The following is a 22,164-nucleotide window of genomic DNA, read 5'->3' as shown; positions in this document are numbered from 1 at the left end:
GGGGATGGAGGGAGGGAGTGTGGCACGGGCTGGCTGTGCTCATCATCCCCCTGCCCCTCACAGTGCCCACCTTGCAGCCAGCCCAGGAGCTGGACCCACTGGCACAGGGACCCTCGCACAGTGTCCCAGCTCCTGCCACCTCACCTGGGGACGAAGAGGCCGGGATCCCTGCAGGACACCCCGACATCCACCCGCCCCCCCAGCCCCTGCCCTAGAGATGTCCAGATTCTCTCTAATAAAACTTGGAGCTTCACATGTGGGTTTGCTGGTTGTGCCTGAGCTCTGCAAGGCAAAAGCAGCTGTGGTGGCCCCAACCTCCTCCTGGCACCACAGGGGATGCCAGGCTGTTTCCCAAACAGGAGCTGGCCTTGGTCATCCAGTTGAGATGCTGGTGTCACCCCATGGGTGGCACCGGAGCTGAACCCAGGCTCGGGAGGGGGAAGCACTGGGAGATGCTCTGTTCAGGAGAGAGCAGTGAACCCAGAATGTGTGGAGGGCAGTGGTGTCACCATGGGTCTTGTCTCTTGTGCTGGGGCTCCAGCAGGGACTTCAGACACACGCAAGAAGGGTTGATAACACAAACACTTTATTTAGGCATCAAAACTCCTGACTCTTCATGAACAAGCACATTGATATGGTTTAAATTATTTTCAGTTTAAATTATTACTTTTATATATTTTATTTTGGGGGTATTTTTTCCCTTTTCTTAGCAAAAAATACTTTGTTTAACTTAAATAAGTTAAATAGAATAAGCTTTCCCGTTGAAGAAGGCTGCAGTTCAAGTGCTCTCTTGAGTGCCTGGGGCTGGAAGCCAAGCCCGCTGGGGAAGCTCCAGGGGCATCACGGGTGGCAGTGGGGAAGGATCAGTTCTTCAGGGTCTGGAAGTGCTTCAGATGTGTCTGCACCCAGGGTGCCCGGGGGTCTGTGCACAGCTCCTTCTTCTTGGTGACCATGCTGCCAGGACAAATCCCGTGTTAGGGCGCGCAGCCGGGGCAGTGGGGTGCCTGCAGTGGGTCCCCGGCCACGTCCCTGTCCCTTTGCCCCAGCCATTGCCCCCTGAGCCCCCAGTGATACTCACATCACTCCTGGCTGGCTGCAGCTGCTGCTGGTGACATAGGCAGAGGTGATGAGGCGTCGTGGGATGGGGCGGTCGTGGTAGCTGAAGCAGCACGTGGTGGGGACGCCGTCTGTGAGGGCAGAGGCAGACAGCCCTGGTGAGAGCCCAGGCTACGGCACAAGGGCTCCCGGGGGATTTGCCATCTCCCATGTCCCCTCTTGTGTCCTATCATGTCCATCAAGCCTGAGTCCCACCATTGGCCTCCTGCTCCCAGCCCTCCCCCTGCCGATGGGGATGGAGCTCGCTCTCTGCCCCAGCAGCTCCTATGGAGCAATAGCACAGTTGAGCTCCGGGGAGGATGCAGCGATGTGGGACTCACCGAGATGGGCATCAGATGGGGAGCAGGCGGCCACGAGGAGGAGAGCAACCAGAGCGGCTGCGGAGACCTTCATGGTGCTGCGAGGCTGAGGGATCTGTGAGCAGGGCTGGAGCTGGGGTCTGCAGGGCTCTCCTCTGCGCAGTGCTCGGCCCTGTGGCCATGCCCTCCTTTTATCCCCAGCCGCGGGGTGGGCACAGGGTTTCAAGGAAAGAAAATGAGTCCATCATACCAGGGAAATTATGTCAGAGCACCCAGATTTGCTGAGCTGGAGAAGGAAACCACAGAAAGGGAAGCACTGGCCATGGGCTGCGACTTTCAGATTCTATTTGGGTGTCCCATAGGCAGCCCAAACCCCCACACCACCAACCCCACCACTGCTGCAAGGATCCCACAAGCCATGAGCCAGGCTGGGGCACAAAGCTCCATGGCCAGAGCCCCAATGGCAATCCCAAGCAGGCAGCTGTGAAGCAACACCAGCAAGCTCCGGGCAGGGATGTGCTCTGCAGCATCACTGTGTTGGGGGGCTGAGGAGCTGCTCTGTGGATGGACACCCCCAGGCTCTGCTGCTGTTGCTGGCAGAAAACCACTGCCAGGAGAAAACTCCCAGTTTTGGCACAAATAGCCCTTCTCACCCTGCTCCACTGGTCACAGCAGGGATACAAGAGTTACCTCCATAACGATGCATTGCACATACATTTATGTCCCCTGATAGCCCTCATTCTTGGTTGGACACATAGGCAAGGAAAGATCATGTAGGACCGAGGTTGTGTTGAGCTAGAAGTCATGGGGGGCTGGGAGGGTGCCCTCACATTTATCCCCTTTTTGCTGACAATATGGTCAAAAGCTTTATCCCCATGCTGGAGAGGCTGCAGAGACATGGAGAACCAGATGACCTGTAGAGACTGGACTCTTGCCTTGCCCCAGGGCTGCAGCCTGCTACCCTCTCTGTCCTCAGAGTGAATAGAGGATTGACACCTCCCTAAGAATCTCAGTTTTGGGCTGCAGTCTGCAACCTCCTGACAGTCAAGTTACTGCAATTACTGCCTGCCCACTTCCTCCCAAGCAGGAGAATTTCATCCAATTTAAGCTCTCTCTACTGGCTTAGCCCCCCAGAAGGCAAATACACATGTGTCAGGAGATAGGGAGTTAAAAGCAGGAGCTGGAGGAGAGGATTCTGGTGGTGCCCTCTGAGATGAGCTTATTGCAGCCTTGCAGATGAAACCTCCAGGAGATCGTAGCATGACAAAAAGGGGCATCAGTTGCAACCCCAGAGGGTAATTCCCAAACACCCCACTGTTGCACATCCAGAAAGAGCTGCTGAACTTGTTCCTTCCTCCTTTTTTGACCCTTTTCCTGGCTTTGCCCTGATGCTGCTCTGTGGTGCCACAAAGGATTTGCTACCCAGCCCACAGGCAAACCTCTGCCTCCTGACTCTTGCTCGGGCATGACTAATTCCCTGATTCAAGGGAGAAGTCTAACTCATGGAGATGCTGAGCAATAGCTGTACCCATCCTCTCATCCTCACCCCATGGCAGGGGCAATGCTCCCTGTTCACGCACAGGGATTAACCTCCCCCTGCCAAAGGGTCTCTGTCTGAAGGATGCATCCCTCTGAGCACCTCTTGTTTGAGAGGAGGTGTAGGATTAGGTTTTTGCCAAATCATGATTGTTTCTTTTAGGAAAGATGACACAGATATGAGACCGGGGGTAAATCATCTCCCTGGAGACCTTCAGGAGGAGATAGGCAGCGCTGATGTGCTGGGCAGTGGTATGAGCAGAAACAGCCCCTCCAGCTCTCTTCTCCAACTGACCATGTTTCAGCTATTTCTGCTTAAGCCACTCTGTACCTAGGGCTACAAATGAATAAATCCTTTGGTGACCTGGGTCTTCATCTAGGGCATTTGAGAAAGGCTTGCAGGAGAGGTAGTACCTGCTGTAAATGTGTCTGCTTGTCAAATGTCTCTGGATACACAAAAGCAGAAGGAAAAGGCTCAGTTTCTCAGAAGACTGAAGATTTGCATGAGTTTTTCTGGTTTAATGCCATTGCAGAGCCACCAACAGGTTTCTCTGAACCTCAAAGTGTCCCCCACGTGCAGCGGAATCCCAAGTTCAGGGGTGAGCCAGCAGAAGCCTTTTGTGTGGTTTTATGAACCTCTCTGTGTCTCCCACAGAGACCTGCCCCAGACCTCTGCCCTCCAACCCCTCCATTCTGGCATCAATCCTGCACTCACCAGAGCCAGCTTTGCTTTGTTTGACAAGGAGAAGTGTGAGGGAGGAGATCAGCACTCAACAGGCTGTTATAATGAAGGCAACCAGCAACTGCTCTCTGAGTCCACTGTGGGAACAAGGTGCTGAGCTACCTGAACCCCAGGGTGTGATACTACTGGGGAGAGCAGCCCTGAGCCAGGGTTGAGCTGGGTTTGGACAGGAGAACCGAGTCACAGGGTCACAGCCAGGGATGAGCTATGGCAGTGGGCAATGCTGGCTTGGCGGGAGCCCCTTTGCCTGCCCAAGCAGAGAGGAAAGGGCTGGGATGGGATAGGCAAGAGAGTAGCAACGGGAAACAACAAATGCCAGGATGGTGGTAAAAGGCATATCTCCCACCCTGAGATCACTGCAGCCACAAGTAGAAGCGTGATGACCTGTGGGCATTGGCTTTAGCAGTTGCCAGAGGAAAATCTGTCATCCGGTAGGAACCACACACAAAACCTCACAATTGCACAGATTATTTCTGATGGAAATGATGGAAATATTTCCTCTTTAGCACAGAAGTGGTTGGTCAAGCTTTCAGTTCTCCCTTTAGAGGAGAGCCGGATGGCACTTCTTACTAGATGCTGATGAAATACTTTCCATTCTAAGTGGAATCCGGGATATTTCAACAAATTCTACACAATTGCAGTTCAGCAAAAGTAGACAGTTTGCATTTGAGTGTGTTTAAGGAATTAAATACCAGGAACTGATGTAAAGGGAGAGTGAAGAAATGACTTACGGTTCTTATTTCTCCTACCATGGAAGACCTATGTAAGGAGATAACTTTCTAATCCAGCAGAGAACCACAGGAGAGGAGGAAACACAGGAAGCCAGAAACCCAGCTTTGAAAAACAGAAGAAAGTAAAAGCCCATTAGTTAGGAAGGGGAGCAAGTAGTCAAAGATGTCAACTCTTTTTGGCTTGTCTTTGAATAAACAAAACAAGAGGTTATGGTCAAGTATTCAACACACTGAAGTGTGCACACGGGTGAGAAAAGGGAAAAGAACAACTAAGTAAGGAAGGGGTAGATAAGGCAGGGACAGCCAAGCATAAAGACCCAAAAGATTCCCCTAACTTCCTCCCAAGCCAGGCTGTGGCCATCTCTGAATCACTGGTGATTAGCAGGGCAAACTCACATGGAGTGGGAGAGGTACCAGAAAGCCAGTGATGAGCCAACAGGGCACTAGATTTGCATTGTCAGATGCTTTTGGCACTGCCTTGCATGTGGCTCCGTAAGATGAGGGAATTAAAGTCTAAAAACCATATAACCCCCAGGGGTTGTGAGCATGATTAAAAGAGCAGAGTGATCACTGACCTGCTGGCAAGGCAGAGGACAAGTCAAGGCATGGTAACATGTGAAGGGCTGCACTGAGAGCGCAGCCAGAAACACATGGACAGTGTGTGGTCAGACACCCAGATTTGCTCAGTTCTGGGGAGAGGAACTTGCCTCTTAGGGCCTCTCATTTCAAGAAATAAGTGATACAAGAGTGAGAAGAGAGCAGCAAGAAAGTCCCATGTCCAGACAGGGCAGCCAGCCAATGTCATAAGATTCATCTAGACCAGAGCAGAAGACGAAGGCCAATTTCAGTCACTGGAAGGGGACAGCATCGCTTCTGGCCCCCAAGCCTAAGGGAAGCTGAGACAACTGCCTCAGTCTGCAGCCACCCTTAGGAAAGCCTCCCCCAGCTCTGCAGAGGGTTCACCCTGAGGATAAACCCCTGCTAGGTGGCAGAGGGCTGTTCTCTGCACCTCTTCAGGAGAGGCTGCCAGACACGTGCAGCCCTGCGCTTTGCAGCACTAAAAGCATCACAGCAGCCCTTCTGCCTTCAACATGCACCAGCAGGAAGGAAACCACAGGCAGAAAGAATTGAAAGAAGCTGCCAACACCAGAGTCCCAGGCAAGGGTAGAGAAAACCACATGGCATTATGCAACCTCAGTCTGGGAAGTAACACTCACCATTGATAAAAATTATGCAAAGGGATCCCGTGGCTAAAAGTTGCAAGGAAAGCACAGATCAGCCATCAGCCTCACCCTGCAGTGAGCTGTCACTGACCCTTGTTTTATGAGAGTAACTCAGCACTCAAAGTGGATTTCCTAAACCAAAGTGGAATTCCTAAACCAGTCCCTTCTGACAGTTGTTTATTGAAATCCCTGAATGTCCCTTTCCCTTTGGAGGATCCGGTGCTATGCCCTGCACAAAGACCCACAATCCAGGGCAGGGATTCTTCTATGGTCCTGGACCAAAGATAGAGCTCTTCTCTTCCTAGCTTGAGTTCTACCCTAGACTGAAAGGAAAGAGAGTGGCAAGAGCAAGACTAGATGATTTTTAAGGTCCCTTCCTTCCAACCCAAACCATTGTGTGGAAAAGAATCTCTCCCCAAGCAAGAGGTTACAGAAAAACATCAGGGAATTAGTGAAGCCCAACAAAAGGAGGGCAACTTGACACTGCAGGTCCTGCAGCCACCCAGCACAGCCCTACCAAACCTCAGGGACACTCAGCTCTCTACCTGAGAGCTTAGAGACCAGCCCAGGGGATGTATTTCACCCAGAGATGGCTGCAGCCTCTGCTTCTCTCACCTTCTCCCAGACTCCCCATATCAACTCCAAGTCCCCACCCTCAGCACCCCTTGCTCCTTCTGGCAAGGTTTTCTGGTTTTTGTGAAGAAAACCAGGGAAGAGAAATGCTGTGTGAGCTGAGCAGGATTCAGAGCTCAAGGCACAGTGAAACACGGAGGTTAGAAGCTCACTTGAAGCCCACCGGCACCTTCTTGCCACACTGTGAACCCAGCTTCGTTCTGCCCTAGCTCCCCCCAGACAGCACCCACAGCCTCCCCTCTGCTCCCACACAGTGCTTAACCCCACCCCAGTGCTCAAGTGGAGGAAAACCTGAGGCTAATCCTCACCAGGGCTGGGTTTGGTTTTGCAAGAGCACACAGACTCATGTCCCAGAGGTACTGACCTACAGCCCATCTGTGCACTTTGGTAGAGGCCAGTGGCTCTCAGCTACTGCCCCTGCAGAGATCTGTGCCTGCCCATGTGAACACACTGATGGGGCTTCAAAAAGATGTTGTGTGACTGCAAGAAGTGATTTCAGTTTTGAGTTTGCAGACACCAACTATCATCACCTCCTGCACCCAGACAGCAGATTGCATAAGCCCTATTACCATGAAAACAGGCTAAAAATAATTATCTAAACTTACATATCTGGGGTTATCTCATAGGAATTGCTTCTTTCTTCTCCACTTTTTGCCCTTGATGAGGCCTTCTGGCAGAGAGTTTCACATGTTGACTATGCCTTGTGACAAAATATTGCTCTCTATGAATATTTCTCTCTTTAAATGGAGATGTCCCTTTCTTCTTCTGCATGAAAGGGTAAACAATCAATATTGAATGTGTATTTTTAAGTTCCCTTCATCTATTTGCCCCACTCTTATCAATCTTTCATCTCCACATCACTAAATGCTTTCATCATCTCACTCGAAGCCTTCTGTGCCAGCTCTATCCACTCCTGACTCAGAATTAGCAGAGCTGATTGTGGCATTTGATATCATCCTGATGGTTTCTACAACAACATTTTGGCATTTGGAGAATTAGTTTCCAGTCCATCCTTCAGCACTCCAATATTCTGCTTAATCCTTGCAGCACCGAAGATCAACTCTAGAAAATAAGGTAAGTCTCATTTTCTATAGAAAATGACACTGGGGGCCCCGAATGTGATTAAAGAGGGATGGGACAGAGACTTCTAATCACATAGGCAAAATACTCAGGACCCAAGAATCTTTAAAATGTGGCCATAAACTCAGAAACATTACCACAGGTCTTTTTCTACCCCAAGTAGCTGCAGTTTCTTTGACCTTAGAAACAGAAATGGGTATTTCACATTACTCCTGAAGGAATATCATCTGCTAGCATGTTCCTCCATCAACTAACTCTGTTAAGCCCCTGTCTTCTCCAACCCTGATTGATGTAAATAATCTCATATTTTGCAGAGACATGCCTCCCACTGATCTCCCCTCTCCTGATCTTCAGGCATCACACAAGATAGAACATATTCGCAGTACATCACATAGTATTGGTCCTGACACACACTAACACAAACCTAATAGCTTCCTTTCATAAGTTCACAGATATTTGCAATGAAGGAAATGCAATAGTTCTCACTCGTCTGGGCTTCAGTAAGACATTTGAAATGGTGCCACATAGTAAATTATTAGCTAAGATAGAGAAGATGTGAAGATGTACCTGGCATATGAAATGTAAAGTGGGTAAAGAGCTGCCTGAAAGGGGCATGGTAATTGCTTCAGCTGAAAGGAGGTGTGTTAAACTGAAGGGGTTTTATCAGTACAGTTCCTTGAGTTCCTGCCTCAAAAACTATTCTGCTTAACATTTGCATTAATGATCTTGGCACAAGAAGCAAGAGAATGCAAAGGAAATTTGCTGATGAGGCAAAATGAGATGCTATCATCAACCTAGAAGAGGCCAGGATATCACAGAAAAATTATAATGACCTTGAGGACTGGAGTAATGGAGGAGGGATTTGATGCAGCAGTGCAGACTGTGCTATCATGCTGCTATCATTGCTGGGGACAAGTGGTAACAGGAGCAGCCGTTCCAGTTTGGGAGGCTGTCAGCTGGAAATGTCTGGGGCAGGGAAAGACCCATGCTACAAATCACAAGACTGTGACAAGACCTTGGTGTTACACAACATGAGAAGAGTCAAATGCAGAGTTTGGATTGAGGGATTAGGAAAATGAGGGACTGATCTGTGTGGAAGTAACGGGGCCAACACCAAGGATGGAAAAGAGCAGACACTGCTGGTGTAAGGACATATGGATAGAAACTGGCTGGGAATACAAATAAAATGAGAAATTACTTTCCACATGAAAGGAGTTAAGTTTCTCATGCAGGTTTCTGACCCAAGCAGGGCAGATAAAAAAAACAACCATCACTCAGATGAGTCTCAGTCCTACTGTGCAAACAGCATGTTTGAGAACTCAGATTAGAGGTGTGAGCTTCCTTCTGAATTTGAACTGGTTTGTCTTTACAAGAACCAATTCACAGAGGCATTTTAGTCTATTTTAAAAGGTGTCACTAACCACACTGTTGTTTGGAATCAAATGTTCTACGAGGCTGGACAAACACCTTCAGCCTGGCTGGATAGCAGCTGCCTGCTCTCTTATTCCCAGGACGTTGCTAGATGCACTTGTTCCCCTCCAGGACTGGAGGTGATTTCAGCAGTTGTGGGGTTTGGTACATGATTAACTGCTTCACTCTGAAACCCCTCAGCCTGCTCAGCTCAGCTATTCCATCTGAAATCACTGAGTAATTGCACTTTGTACAAATTTCCTTGAGTATCCTTTTGGACACTCACGACTGTCCTTGGTGCCACATCCCAGGAACACGGTCACCTCCAGTGCAGTACCTAAGCATTTCCAATCTCCTTTGGGATCATCATGGGTTTCCATTTCTTGTTTCAGTTTCCTCTGCATACTGGGCTCTGATCACCACTTCCTGGGCTGCCTCTGCTGAGTCAAAAGATTTTTATAACACTATTTTAAGTTTTCAGGCTTTTTCTATTAACTTCCTCTTTCTCTAGAATCTTCCTTCCGAATTTACTGGCACCAGTCTATTTCTGGGATCAGCTTGTATCCCTTTCCCATTGGCCCTGTCAACTACAGGCCATAGGACTGAATCATAGAATAGTTGGAGTTGAAAAGGAACTTAAGATCATCTAGTTCCAACCCTCTGCCATGGGCAGGGACACCTCACATTAGATAGTGTCACCCCAGGCTCTGTCCAACCTGGCCTTGAACACTGCCAGGGATGGAGCATTTACCACTTCTTTGGGCAACCCATTCCAGTGCCTCAGCACCCTCATAGTAAAGAATTTCTTCCTTAGATCCAACCTGAACTTCCCCTGTTTCAGTTCGAATCCATCACCCCTTGTCCTACCGCTACAGTCCCTGACGAAGAGGTATCACGCTCTAAGCAGGATTTTGAAGGGTCCCTCCAGGCCTCTCAATTCTATTCCCCCCTCTTCCCAATCTTTGAGCCCCAGCATCCCCACATTCCCATGGCCCAGGCACAAAGCTGTCTCTTTGGACACTCTTCCACTTTCCAGCTGAAGGGGGCTGATTTTTCCTTCTGTGAATTCTCCAGTGAGACCACAGAGGTTTATGCCCAGCAGGTAACAAGCTGCTACATCTTGGCTTTGCTTTTAAGACCAAGCCTGGACTAATGGCAACCATTAATTAGCCCTTTACTATCCTTTTAAGAGATGGCTCCTTCCTGCAGACTCCACGCATGACAAAGCCTTCTCCTCCCAGGAGAGGTATCACTCCTGATTCAAAGTGCTTAGACCCTGGTCTAAATGCCTCAGTGCAGTCCCAAGGGTGGGCTCCCCTGTGTGCCCACAGCCCCTCCACAAAACTGACCCTACTAGCCCTGAAAATGCCTTGCAGGAAGGTGGAAAGGAGTTCAAAGAGTGCAGAGAACCAGAAATAACAGTCCAGAGCTGAGTCTTGCACCTGGGTCTGTCTTTTGCCCATAGAGCTGTGTAAAAACAGTTTGACCTGTGATTTTTGCCACCAAGGATTTATCATCAAAGCTATCTCCATACTAGGACTGTGTTCCATCACCATGAGCAGCAGGCTGGGAGCACATGTATCCGTGCCTCACCCAAGGTTTGAGCACAAGTGCCAGGGATGCTCTGGGAAGGACACAAGAAGCTGGCAGCTGCCTCCAGCAACAGAGAACAAGTATCTTGAGCACAAGAGACAACAGCAGACCTTGCTGGCTCAGAGCACATGAGGCTAGAGAGAGGTGAGGTAATGACACAGTAAGATGCAGGGATGACAGCCTGTTTGCAAGGAGGAAGAGGAAGAAGCTTGCTTGTGGGTAATTCTGCAACAGCAGTCCATGAAGGCAAGACGTGAACTCATCATGCTGCTGGTGACTGGACTCCTTAACAGCAGCAGTGCAGCAAGGAACAGCCCAAGAGCAGGGAGGAGCCACATGCACTGTGGTGCCCACCTTCCAGGGCCAGATCCAGGCTTGGTGAATATTAACTGCCTGGTCTTTAAGAGACAGATCCTGGAGAGGACATGCTGCCCCTAAGGCCTAAGCAGCATCTGCTCACTCCCACAGTTCAGATAAGGAGCACCTTGCTGAGCAAAGTTTTTATGAGGGCAGGGAGAGCTCCCTGAGGTTAGAGCAAGTGGGTTTTCAAAGAAACACAGCAAATAGGGCAGGGGAGTCACCAACACTCACTGTGTCACTCCAGGAACAGATTTCCTTGCTCTCCTGGTGATCTATTAGCACTTCCTCACTGCTGCAGTATTTTTTCTTCCATTTCTTGCTGTAGTTTGAGACTAGAACACTGTGTCTTATCCAGCATGAAAACAAAGGATGAATTTGTTCTTTCCTCCTTGCAGTGACACTTGCAGACTGTTCTCAGGCCTCTCCCACCCTCTTTAGACTTACACACCACAATTCTTCCACGCTCTGCAAATTTAACAAGCCTATGCTCGTTTCAAATAGCATTAATGAAAATATCACATAGCACTGGACCTGTGGGGTCCCACATGCTTTTGGCAGTCATGGATGAAATCCACTCAAGCAGCCATTGGCCATTATCACAGTCTGATGGTGACAATGACGTGTCAGAACTATTAGAGGATTTTTGTTGTAATATGGGGAGCTAGCTCATTCCCATGGGATTAAGCTGTTCGTGCAGTAACCACTTCTCAGAGCATAATACTTGCACGTTTTGAATCCCCCATCAAAAATCATGTCAGCTTAAACTCCCGAAAGAGAATATGAGCAAGTTCAGGCTAGTGTGGGAACATACAAACTGGCAGAGATTCCCAAGGAGCAATGCAGGGTTTCCAAGCCAGGTCTTTCTGAGCTGTTGTGGAGGTTGTTTAAACCGTGCGGCAGAACGGCATTGCAGCACCATCTGCTGACTGCTGGTCCACAGCTCTTCACCACACTCAGCTCTACCTTTGGCTTCGAAAGTTCTAATATGCTAACAGCATCATCAGGTAAGTATCTCGCTCTTTAGGGTGACAAATCTCGCAGTTACTGATTAGAACAAGGTATCTGTGTTCTCTTCCCTGCTCTAGGGGCAACCAGGGTTCACGCTTCTTACACTTTGTTCAACTGAAAGACAATCTCACATCCACCTCAGCACATCTGTAGCTGCCTGTTTTAAGTGGTCAATTCTGCAAATGAGTATGAGCATCAGAAGCACTAATATATTAAAGTTTAATTGTTGCAAATATTTCTTCAGGTTTTAAGCAAACTACTGCCCAGGTGGCACTTCTCTTCGCCTCCCAGCAACAGCCCAGTACATCTGACTTCACCTTGTGGTTGTGCAAGCCTTCTTCCAGCAGATACCAGCTCCTTTTTCAAACGTGCATACAAGTCTGCAGGAACATGGTGTTGCACATGAGCAATGCACAGCAAGAATAGCTGGGCGCCAGCAGGCTGAGAACAGCTTGTGCACATAGGCTTAATTTTTAAGCTTACAGTGTGACCTTGTCCTTTCTTTCATTGTGACCACTGAACCAAGTCCAAGGAAATAAATCATCCTGCTTGTGGAGCAGTTCTCTTTCTCTCTGCCCTATACCATGACACAGCTCAGATACGACAGCAAAAGGAAGGCCCAGCACATACGGCAGAAGGAGGGTACAAGTTTAGTTATCTGTGGCAAGACACACACACAAAAAGGGAAACACGAACCAGGGAAATCCCAGCACTCCTCCCCCACCCCAAATCTAAGAATGCCATGTTCAGAGTTGGTTTGTACTGTTTTCCTCTAGGACCATTTCCTATCTCAGTACTTTCCAAATTCTGGCCACTGCCACCTACCCAACTCTGGGACCTTGATGGTATCTGCCTCTTCAGCCTGAAACCTCTGACAGCTTCTCCATCTCACACACAAGGCTTTTCCCAGACTGATCTGAAGGTATGTATGTAATAGACAACAGTCTGCAAACATCTCATATCAGAGAGAGCTGTGAAGAGAATTAACACACTCCACACCCCACCAACCAAAGGCAGCAACTACTCTCAGGGCTGAGAAAACTGACAACAGGACACCACTGCAGATGGCTGTTATGTGCATCCTGCCACATAACTGCCACAACTGGTAAAAGTCTGAGAACAGAGCAGGCTACAGATACTATCCCCCACTGTGCTCTCAGGCTGTTGCAGATGTGTACAGGGGAAATTTGTGTGTTTGTTCTTGGAACTTGCCTTGTTAATGTTGTTGTAATATTGACACAACATTCAGTCCGAAGCTCTTACTAGCAAGTGGAAATGGAAGCTTTTTATTGAATGTATTTTTTTTTAATCTTAGCTTTTAGAACAAGATATTTAACAACATTAACATTCATTTTTACAACACATGCTCAACAGTGCTACTACTTCAGCTACAGCTGCATACTGTCTGCTTCCCCAGGCTGAAGATTTATGGTGCAACAGACACTTAAACACACACCAAACCAGAAAATGCAAGTAGGTTTTACTAATGAGGCAGACATTTTGCTGCATGCACCTCTCCATCAGAGATGAGTCCAACTTTAGCAGACACCAAGAGCATCTTTTGTCTTTGCCTAATTTGCAAGCTGTGTTACCCAGAACTGGGAAACAAGTTAATGTATGCAAAGTTTGCTGGAGCAGCAAAAGCAACAGAAAGTGCTTGATGGAGTCAGAAAACTGTAGAGAGAAGAGAAGCTTTGCATTCCAAACACAGGATTCCCCCAGGAACGAGAGGTATCTGAAGACATCCACTTCTACATCTGGAACTGAAAGCTGAGATTTCTCACAGAGAAATGCAAATCAATTAAGCGAACCAAGAAGTGTTTGGGGAGGAAAAGAAAGTATTTGGCAGGCAGACACTAACATGCTGAGCAGCTCTGTGGGACTCGTGTCCCATGGACCTGACTGAAAACATAATTAGTCTATTGTGTAGGTAAATACCAAGTTCACATATAATTCTCTTCTCAACCCAAACATCTCCTGGCCACTTGCTGCCTAGCATCCTTTCTACCTAAGTACAGTACCACACTGGTAAGTCAATGCATAAAAACACCCGGGGAAGGAAGGTTTAGTGAAGTATAAAGTGTTTCTTCAAAGTGCATAAGTAGTAAACAACACTCCTCTGGGTTTGTATGTTAACCATTGGACCCAAAGACACCATGTTACACTGGCAGTTTTAGTGCTCCCAGCTTACATTACCTGCTTAAAAGCTGAATGGCACCTCTCTAACTATAGTACCATGTCTTTTAAGCTGCTACCTGTCAGCAGACAGAGCTGTGCAAGTGTCCTCATAGAGGTGCAATTTGCAGCAGCCAAAAAAGATGACCACAACATCCTACAAGTCTGGTAAGGAAATGAGAGGCTTCAAATGTAGATCACATCCGAGTCATGCTGCTGAACCTACAGACAAATCAAATAGGAAGAGTTAGTTTCATCCTGACTCCTGCTTAAAACAAAGTAATTCCCTTTGGTCCTTTACCTCCAACTCTGGAGCCTTTTGCAAGATGCCCTGCAATACCTTTTTCTTCTTTCTTAAAAGAAGCACCCCTGCTATTTGGATAGGTTAGTCTTAAAAAGTTGCTTCTGTTATTTGCATTAGAAAGAGCTGCTTCCTCATCTGTTGCTGCTCTCAGCTGTTCCTTCTAGTTCTAAGCACACAACCCTAAAGATTCAGGTCTTGAATGTTACACGCTAGAGCCTCTAAATAATGCTAAACCCCCTCAGTTTTGTGAATATAAAACAGCAGCAAATACATTAAACTTTCTTTATTCCAAACACCTTGCACAATTAGCATTGCCAAGAGAAAGCTGACTTCCTTCCCACTGCTCAAGACTGCACATCCTTACAGTTCTCACTCATTAGTGCTTCAAGACCCTTTGACAGGAAACACATTGGAAGAGAACCGAACTTTAGGAAGTCTAGGCACCTATTGGTATCTTACTCCCTGCCCCTTAAAAGAGGGATTACCTGTTTTAAGATACCAATAAACCTGAGATACAGGCACAGTATATTTTAAGCTCTCTGAACCTAGGAGCACATTCTCATTTCCAAGCCTGGCTGATACAAATAACATTTAACACAGATCTTCCTACTCCATATGGGTATTTCTGGTTCATTTACCAACACTTACAGCTTTGCATTCCAGCTTAGATCATGCAAAAAAACAGATGGCCTCAGGTTATGAACAGTCCCAAATGGCACACACCAGTGCAGGGTCTCCAAACTCATGCAACAGCCATGCATTGACTCATCATTTGAGAGGCTGTGACAAAACAGGTCCCTAAAGCCAGGCGTTATTGACCTCTCTGAACATTACACTTTCAGTGAGTGTTTGGGAATTTACTTACAAATCTGATTACCTTTATAATCTGTTTTCTAGTTCCTGTGCCCACACTGTTGGCAATCAAGGAATTCGCTTGAGAAGATGACTTTTCCACTGGCACTGCGTGCTGAATTTTGTTGGTACAAGGCCAGCTGCTTGTAGTATTTAACAAGTAAGCAGGGAAAGGTCTTCGAAGATTTATATCCAACAAATCTCCAGTTTCAAAGGTTTTCATCCATGATGGGGTCTTTAAAAGAGCACATGGAAATTTAATGCCCTCTCTACTTTAGCCCAAAAGAACATCAGATACATAGACAGAAAATAAAGGCCATCTTCCCTCATGATTTCTCCAAGCCTCCATTCTCTCTCTAAAACCATTGACTTGGAGCCATTTTTGCTACATGTGGAACAACCTGGAAAGACAAAACCAGCTCTATTCTTGCACCGGTTCAGGAAGAGGCCAGAATGTTTATATAAATAACAAGAAAGTTCCAACAGAAATCTGGGTTTAGTTCCTCATTGCCTTGAGAAAAAAACCCACACCAAGACTCATGACTTTCAGCAACCACAAAGCACGTGAATGAGAATGTGATGCAAACTATGAGGAACCACATTTACATGTGTTATGAAGTTACAACAATTTAGGTTGCTCCAAGACCTTAAGCCCTTACTGTGATTTCATAATTGGTAAAATAAAGTATTTTTTTGCTTATGGTACTGGTATCCTGCCTAGGAAAAACTTCTTGGATGTTCTAACATGAATTTTCCTTGTCTGTGTTCACACTTTTAGTATTTTACTATCAAGGGTACTATAGCATGTGCCTTGAGCTGAAATACAGCAACTACATTTGGCACACACGTTATTCTCTTTAATGGTTCATGCTGAAAAGGTGTCAGGTATTTGGGTACATACATTTCCAAAGGAGCGATCCAAAGATCCCAGGACTTCATTCCAGTGAGAGTAAAGCCCAGACTGTTTTTCTTCTAGTTTCAAAGCATGAATTTCGGATTTTAGCTCTTTCAGTCGATCCTCAAATTTTCTGCTCTTTTCTAAGTAGTCTAGCCTGCAGTCCACATGTTGGAGACAAAAAGCTTATTGGCACGACATAGCTCAAGAACTGGTGTGTGTGGAAGGAGGACAGAGGAAGTTCTTAGTTTAATTTTGGGGTTTTGATAGGCAGCCCCATGACCCAGTGAGAAGGGGATTCACTTCCACCCTTCAGCATTCACACACTTACTAACCTTTTACCAGGCGTTTCCTTCCAGACCAAAAGAGGGAAAGCCTCTCCACGTATTAGATCAAAGCAATACCATACTTCAACACTAGAGGGAAACTTCTGTCCTCTAACGTGCTGTTAAACCAGCAAAGTTTGCCCCAACATAAGGCTCTCCAAGACAGAAACCATAAGCTTGATGTCACCAGTACACTTTCTGTGTGTAAATAGCTAGCCTTACACAGACATAATCTACACCAGCTCAGTAAAAGGCTCCAGACATATGTACAACTCAGAGGCCATCCTGAGATGTTAAAAGGATTAACTGCGATTCTCAGACACTACTTTTTCTTCCTTTCTGTACTTTCCATGATGAACATAGTCATTTATTCACACCATAAGCATAACGATACCTCTCTTTCTCTATCTCAAAGGATAGTCTCTTGAGGTCAATGTCCTTCAAATCCAGCTTTATGGATCCTTTGTCAAAGTTGGCATCTCTGGTGTCAGTTGGCGAGTATTGCGGGTACTTGACCATGTGCTGAAAGAGGTGACACAAGCACTGTCGCTGGAATCTGACTGTTCAATTTGGGGTTTATATCCCCAGTTTCTGCAAGAATGCCATGCTGAGCCTCTTCATAAGCTACCCATGGATTCCAAGACACACGGATGCTCCTGCAGCCTTTCTCCTCTATCTGAGTGGCCCTAAATGAACTGCTGAAGTCCGTAACATACAGACAGATCCAAGGGCTGAAAAGTATCCTGGCTGCAATGTTCTTATGTATTTCAGCAGAGAATGGAAACCCATTCTCAGCAACACTGGAGCAGAGGAGGGAGTTGGGGCACACAGCTACCTTCTGCTGATGACAGCTTCATCTGCTTTGCCTGAAGACACTCATGGGCTATGCACATGCCAGGACAATGCAGCTGGCTCAGAACAACAACCTCCACAAGCTATTGCCCAACTGAGATGGCACAAAGTCAATACTGGGCAAGACAATCTCTGCTCCCAAGTCCCAACACCAGTCCTGCTTTTAACTTTTGTCTTGCCTTTCTTATCATCCTGACTCACTGCCCCGAACAAATGTGATTTCCATCCTAGCTACACTGTGTTTAAGCACCACCTGCTCCTATAGGTGTTTGTCCCCCAGCTGGATGCAGACATGCCACTACTCAGCTTGATGGGGGCTATAAAAATGCAATCAACAACTGACTATCTCTATAGATGAAGTGGTGCCCAATAGAGCAGGAACTTACAGGATAATTAAGCCTGGTTATGTCTAAGAGTTTCTGCTTTGCTTTCCGTTCAGCCTCTCTGGCTTCATGTAGATCTTGTTTCAGATGCTCTGCTTCCTTGGCTCTGTAAGGCAAATATCCTGACATGAATGGTTGATGATTTCCAGTATAAAGCAAAACATGTATTTCAGAGCTATGCACCTCACTAGCTTCCAGAGAACAAGATTCATTACTATGAGTTACTCCTTTACCCAAAGATACTTGAGGTGGGTTGCTCAGATGGAGAACTAAGTGGACACAGCAGGATTGCTTTCAAAGACAATCCTGCTCAAACTGGCTGAACGAACATGTTTTTCCTACTCCTGATTCCATGGGCTCAGTTATGACCTGCTGATACAGATGCTCCAGGCTGTCAGAGATCCTTCCCAAGGTGGGGAGAGGTGCAACATAATCTGCTCTTTATTTTGGCAAGCTTTTTGACAGTATCCTAAAATCAAGCAGAAGGCCCTTAATAGCAAGTTAAACATCCTCTGTCAACAGTAGTCTGCTCTGCATCTTCAGGCATCATATGGAACATGCAGACACAGAGTGGGTTTTGTTCCACAGGAGTATACCTGATTTAGAGTTCTCAGACATCTAAAAGGGATACAAAAGACCACCACTTGGTACTAATAAATGAGAACAGCCTCCCAACTCACAGGGTATACAAACTGGTCAATGTAGATAGCTAGCTAACCAGTGCTCTTTTGGTAACAGTACATAGCAAATGTTTCTGCATTCTGGATCTTTAATACTAACCATCTCTAAAGCCTTGCACCTGATCCTCTGGAAACTTTCTGACCTGCATCACAACCACCCTGTACCAGGTGAAACAAACAAGATGCAGGAAGGCTTAGTCACTCTGAAGGCTTAGTCACTCTTCCTCCCAGGCTTTGCTGAGGAAAGCAGCACATTCTCCACCCAGGCATCCCTGCAGAGCCACACAACCTCACCCAAGCAAATCTAACCTCCGGTCAGACTCCTTCACCAGCTTCACTGCTATCAGCTCTGCCTCCCGCATCTTTTGCTCCATCAGGCGTTTCTCCTCTTTGGTTTTCAGAGCTGTGATCTCCAGCCTCTGTCGCTCTTGCTCAGCTTCTGCAGCATTCTGGGCCAGCAATTTTGCCTCTTCTTCTGCAATCTGAGCTTTCTCAGCCAGCAACTCTGCTGCTTCCTGGGATCGGAGCTAAGAAGAAACAATTCTTCTTAGTCACCCTGTCTAGCATCTACAAAACCACCCCTGCCAACAGCCAGAAGAGGACATCTCTTCCCAAAAGATCAAGTGATAAAAATATTATTCCTTAGAATAAAAAAGCATAGTCAATATAAATATGGGGTCTGGTGTTCCTCCTCTCATCCAGAATTGCCTAACTTCCTTCCTGCTGCTCACCTCTACAAAGCAAGGAGACACATTTGCTTGGAGCTGGACAAAGACATCAACCAAAAATTGAAGTTGGCCCCTTCAGTTGTTAGTGCACCATGCCCCTTTCTCCCAATTTCAGCTCCAAGGTTGCTTCCTTTCTTCCCTCTTTGCATGAAGAAAGCACTCTGAACCAAATACAGGGAGCAAATGGCTCACAGCAAATGGAGATTATGGCAGACCAAGTTTTCCCAGGAATTCCAGCATGCCCTCTCCACCAGTGGTCAGAAACTCTCCAGCACTGTCTGAGCCATAATTCCTGGTGTCTCACAGGAGCCATAAGAAGAAAAGCTCCTAAACCAAGAAAGGCTGTCAAGCATGAGAATATTCAGAGTAATGTGCTACTCACCAGGGCCTCATTGGCCTGCCTGGCTTCGTCTTCCAGCTGGAAAAGACGCCTTTCCAGCTCTTCTTTGGCTCGTTCAGCTTCTTCTCGGAGCTGCTTCTCCCTGGCCAGCCTTTGATTCTCCATCTGGAAACAAAATGAGCAATACCACGTTTGTGGGTTCACAGCAGAATCTCATCCTGGCCTGAGGCAGCACAGCAAATGAATCTAATGAAGAACGGGCTGCTCTCTAGCTGGTGGACTGATACTCACCAGAGATGCAGTGCTGAAGCTGTCTGCACTTTGCAGCACTGAACTCCTCTAACAGGTAACACTGGTTATTTCAGACCTCTGGAAGAGCACTTGGATCAATCTGTTACATACCCCAAATCTTTGCGATCACCGATTCAGTTTCACAAACATCACATCCTCAGATGCTGTATACACACCAGAGCTGTTCCACATCCAATCCTGCTGCACTTTCTCACCTCCCACACATACTGATGCAGTGCATGGACAGCAAGGGCACCAGCTGGAATAATAATCAGTATTTTCAACAACAGAGAAGGACAAAGAATCTACCTTTTTTCTAGCTTTTTCTTCCCTGGCTTGTGCTTTCATTTGCTGGATCTCTATTGAGTCCACTTTTCTTCTCCTCATAAATAGGTCATGGTTTCCAATGCACAACTGCAAAATCTGAATAGGAAAAGCAAAGCAAATGTGATTTTGATGTACTTGTGCCCCAGCCAGAGATATGAAGAGCCCTACATTGGCCTCACAGGACAGAAGCTCACTATTCTGACTTCAGCACTAGTGCTGGCAGTTGCTTCCCTTCCAGGCAAATCAGCACCCAAGGCCAGCATTCCCAGGTACATCATAGCTCAGAAAAGTTCATAACAGGAGAAGGGATTCCTTCTGTCCCTCTTCCATTTCTTGAACATGAACAGGCAATAGATCTAGGCCATGAGTACAAAAGATATAGCTGTGGGAATAGTCACCTGCAATGGCCCCTCCACAAGCTCACTGAGAAGTGCCCCAGTCCCTGTGGTTGTGTTAGGAAGCAATCAGTGATGATGCAATTAGCCAGTTGATTAGGTCCCTTCCTTGTTGCTTCTCCCAGAAAAGGAGAAGCAGTAGCTGATTAAGAACCTACAGCAGCCAGATAGGCAGATGCTGCAGTGGCTTTGCACCTTTCCATATGCTACACTCTCTGCTTCCAGTATCTGGATTTCCTTTTGTGATTTGGGCATTCCTCCACATCTTGCTTTCCACCCATCATTTCCCCTTGCCAGAGAAGACAAACATATGCACCCTGACTTCCTAGACAGAACAATCCTCGGGAAAACACATGCTGAAGCTCAATAGATTTTACAAACACTATTCCTCACTCAGATATCAGTCACTATCACCAGACTCAGATTTAAAGAAGGAAAGCAGGAAACTTACCAATTTGTTTACTTTGAGTTGAGAGGAAAAGAACTTAAAGACTTCTGCCTTTTTATCAAGAGGTTTAATAGTTAACTATACAGGCAAAGGAAAAAAAGAAAACACAGTGAGAAGGAGGAAAAACAAAGCTGAAACTATTAATACCAAAGCAAACTTTAGCCCATCTCCACTTCTCTCCAGGGAAGCAGTGATTTATGGCACAAGTGTGGAGAGAGTAACGCAGAAATGTTTTTGCTCAAAAGAATCAGAACCTGGGCTGCTGTTACCCAGGTTCCTCATCTGCTCCTGTAGCAGGCTATGTTGGAAGATAAAGCCTCCCACAGACCCACCCTGGTGCCAGTTTGGATGGTGGTTTTCATAATCCATCCCACCTGCACACTTGCACACTGTACTGGGAACACTGGAACAAGCACAGGTTATCAGGAAAGCAGAATACATTAATCTCCAGAAACAGTCATATACTTCAAAGCCAGGGAGAGATCAAACATCCCTGAATACCAATCACTGCAGCTGTAAACAAATGTGTCAAGGCCTGAAGGACAACTTCTGACCACAACAGTCCTGGAGTTCCTGCTTCCTCACATTTCAGTCCTATGTCCCAAGCTGTTTCCAGAGGACATGAAGAGCTTTCATGCTGCCAGGTTGGTACCCGCTGTTTCACTTCCTATCATGTGCTCAGTTTGGGTGCACAACAAATACAAAGATCCTGTTTGCTGTGACTCATGGGTTAGCTAGCACTCTATTCCTACAAGTCATTTACAATGCAGTGTATAATTTCAGGCCAGCTGAGTCACCAAGATCATAAGGTCCTACAGCTTGTTTCACCTCGTAGGTAACAACTGGTTGAATACGTTGGCTCGTGAGGAACAGGGCTGTGAATGTGCCGCTGAATATAGTGGAGCTTTAATGTAGGGCTGCCCAATTTTCCAGCAATAGGGAGCTAAAGCAGCTCATTTAAAGCCCAGAGGGGAAGTTTAATGTCATGCATGGATCCCACTTCTTAGAAGCAGAGCTCCTGCCTGATTTAATGCGTGCACGTCTAACTTCTGACAGCAAACCTCATCCTCATTGTTTTTCAAAAGGCCTGCAGAAAATGGAACAGGCTGTGCTGTCCTTTGGCTGATGAATTCCAGTACCAATGTAGGTTTCCTGGCTTTGTTTTTCTGATTATAGCCTTCCATGTAACCACATGATTTGTAATGAGACTCAATTTCACCCACTCCCCACAGTACTTCCTACCAGTAAAAGATGGGCTCTGAAATTACAGTGGAATTGCAATGGTAGGGTTGTGCTGAAGACTGAAATCATTCACTGAGAATTTGACAGAATTCAGGCAGGAAAACATGTATCTCCCTGCATGTCTCCTGTTGCCACTGTGCTTCAAAAACCACATCTACAAGGACAGCTTCTGCATGTGAAAATAGCACTAAATTT

The 22,164-nt window shown here is 46.7% G+C and overlaps 2 protein-coding genes across 2 annotated transcripts in view; both read right to left on the bottom strand.

Annotated features, from left to right (window-relative positions):
* Window positions 1-863: 863 nt before the first annotated feature.
* Window positions 864-1,512, bottom strand: LOC104410407 (C-C motif chemokine 3-like). Its single transcript, XM_010020555.1, has 3 exons — window positions 1,437-1,512; window positions 1,079-1,187; window positions 864-954 (listed from the first exon to the last, which is right to left on the bottom strand). Exons 1-3 carry the CDS (start codon window positions 1,507-1,509, stop codon window positions 864-866), a joined length of 273 nt encoding a protein of 90 aa, XP_010018857.1. The 5' UTR covers window positions 1,510-1,512.
* A 12,580-nt stretch (window positions 1,513-14,092) lies between these two features.
* The window catches only part of LOC104410406 (merlin-like), a 19,599-nt gene continuing 11,527 nt past the window's right edge, over window positions 14,093-22,164 (bottom strand). The window contains exons 10-18 of the mRNA XM_010020554.1: window positions 20,731-20,805; window positions 19,867-19,980; window positions 19,309-19,431; window positions 18,508-18,725; window positions 17,522-17,624; window positions 16,678-16,805; window positions 15,964-16,114; window positions 15,088-15,297; window positions 14,093-14,128 (exon numbers count right to left, since the gene is read on the bottom strand). Coding sequence (XP_010018856.1) covers window positions 14,093-14,128; window positions 15,088-15,297; window positions 15,964-16,114; window positions 16,678-16,805; window positions 17,522-17,624; window positions 18,508-18,725; window positions 19,309-19,431; window positions 19,867-19,980; window positions 20,731-20,805 — 1,158 coding nt within the window. The remainder of the gene's footprint in view (window positions 14,129-15,087; window positions 15,298-15,963; window positions 16,115-16,677; window positions 16,806-17,521; window positions 17,625-18,507; window positions 18,726-19,308; window positions 19,432-19,866; window positions 19,981-20,730; window positions 20,806-22,164) is intronic.

The sequence above is a fragment of the Nestor notabilis genome, unplaced genomic scaffold (genome assembly GCF_000696875.1).
Source record: "Nestor notabilis isolate BGI_N333 unplaced genomic scaffold, ASM69687v1 scaffold18058, whole genome shotgun sequence".
Classification (NCBI taxonomy): domain Eukaryota; kingdom Metazoa; phylum Chordata; class Aves; order Psittaciformes; family Psittacidae; genus Nestor; species Nestor notabilis.
The sequence above is the reverse complement of the archived record's forward strand: the minus strand, read 5'-3'. Positions and strand labels throughout refer to the sequence as shown.

Excerpts from the sequence above, each read along its gene's own strand:
- LOC104410407 (XM_010020555.1), bottom strand. The coding sequence starts at position 1,509 with ATGAAGGTCTCCGCAGCCGCTCTGGTTGCTCTCCTCCTCGTGGCCGCC. Across the intron at positions 1,188-1,436 it reads CCCATCTGATGCCCATCTCG|ACGGCGTCCCCACCACGTGC; the intron begins GTGAGTCCCACA and ends CTGCCCTCACAG. Across the intron at positions 955-1,078 it reads TGCAGCCAGCCAGGAGTGAT|CATGGTCACCAAGAAGAAGG; the intron begins GTGAGTATCACT and ends TTGTCCTGGCAG.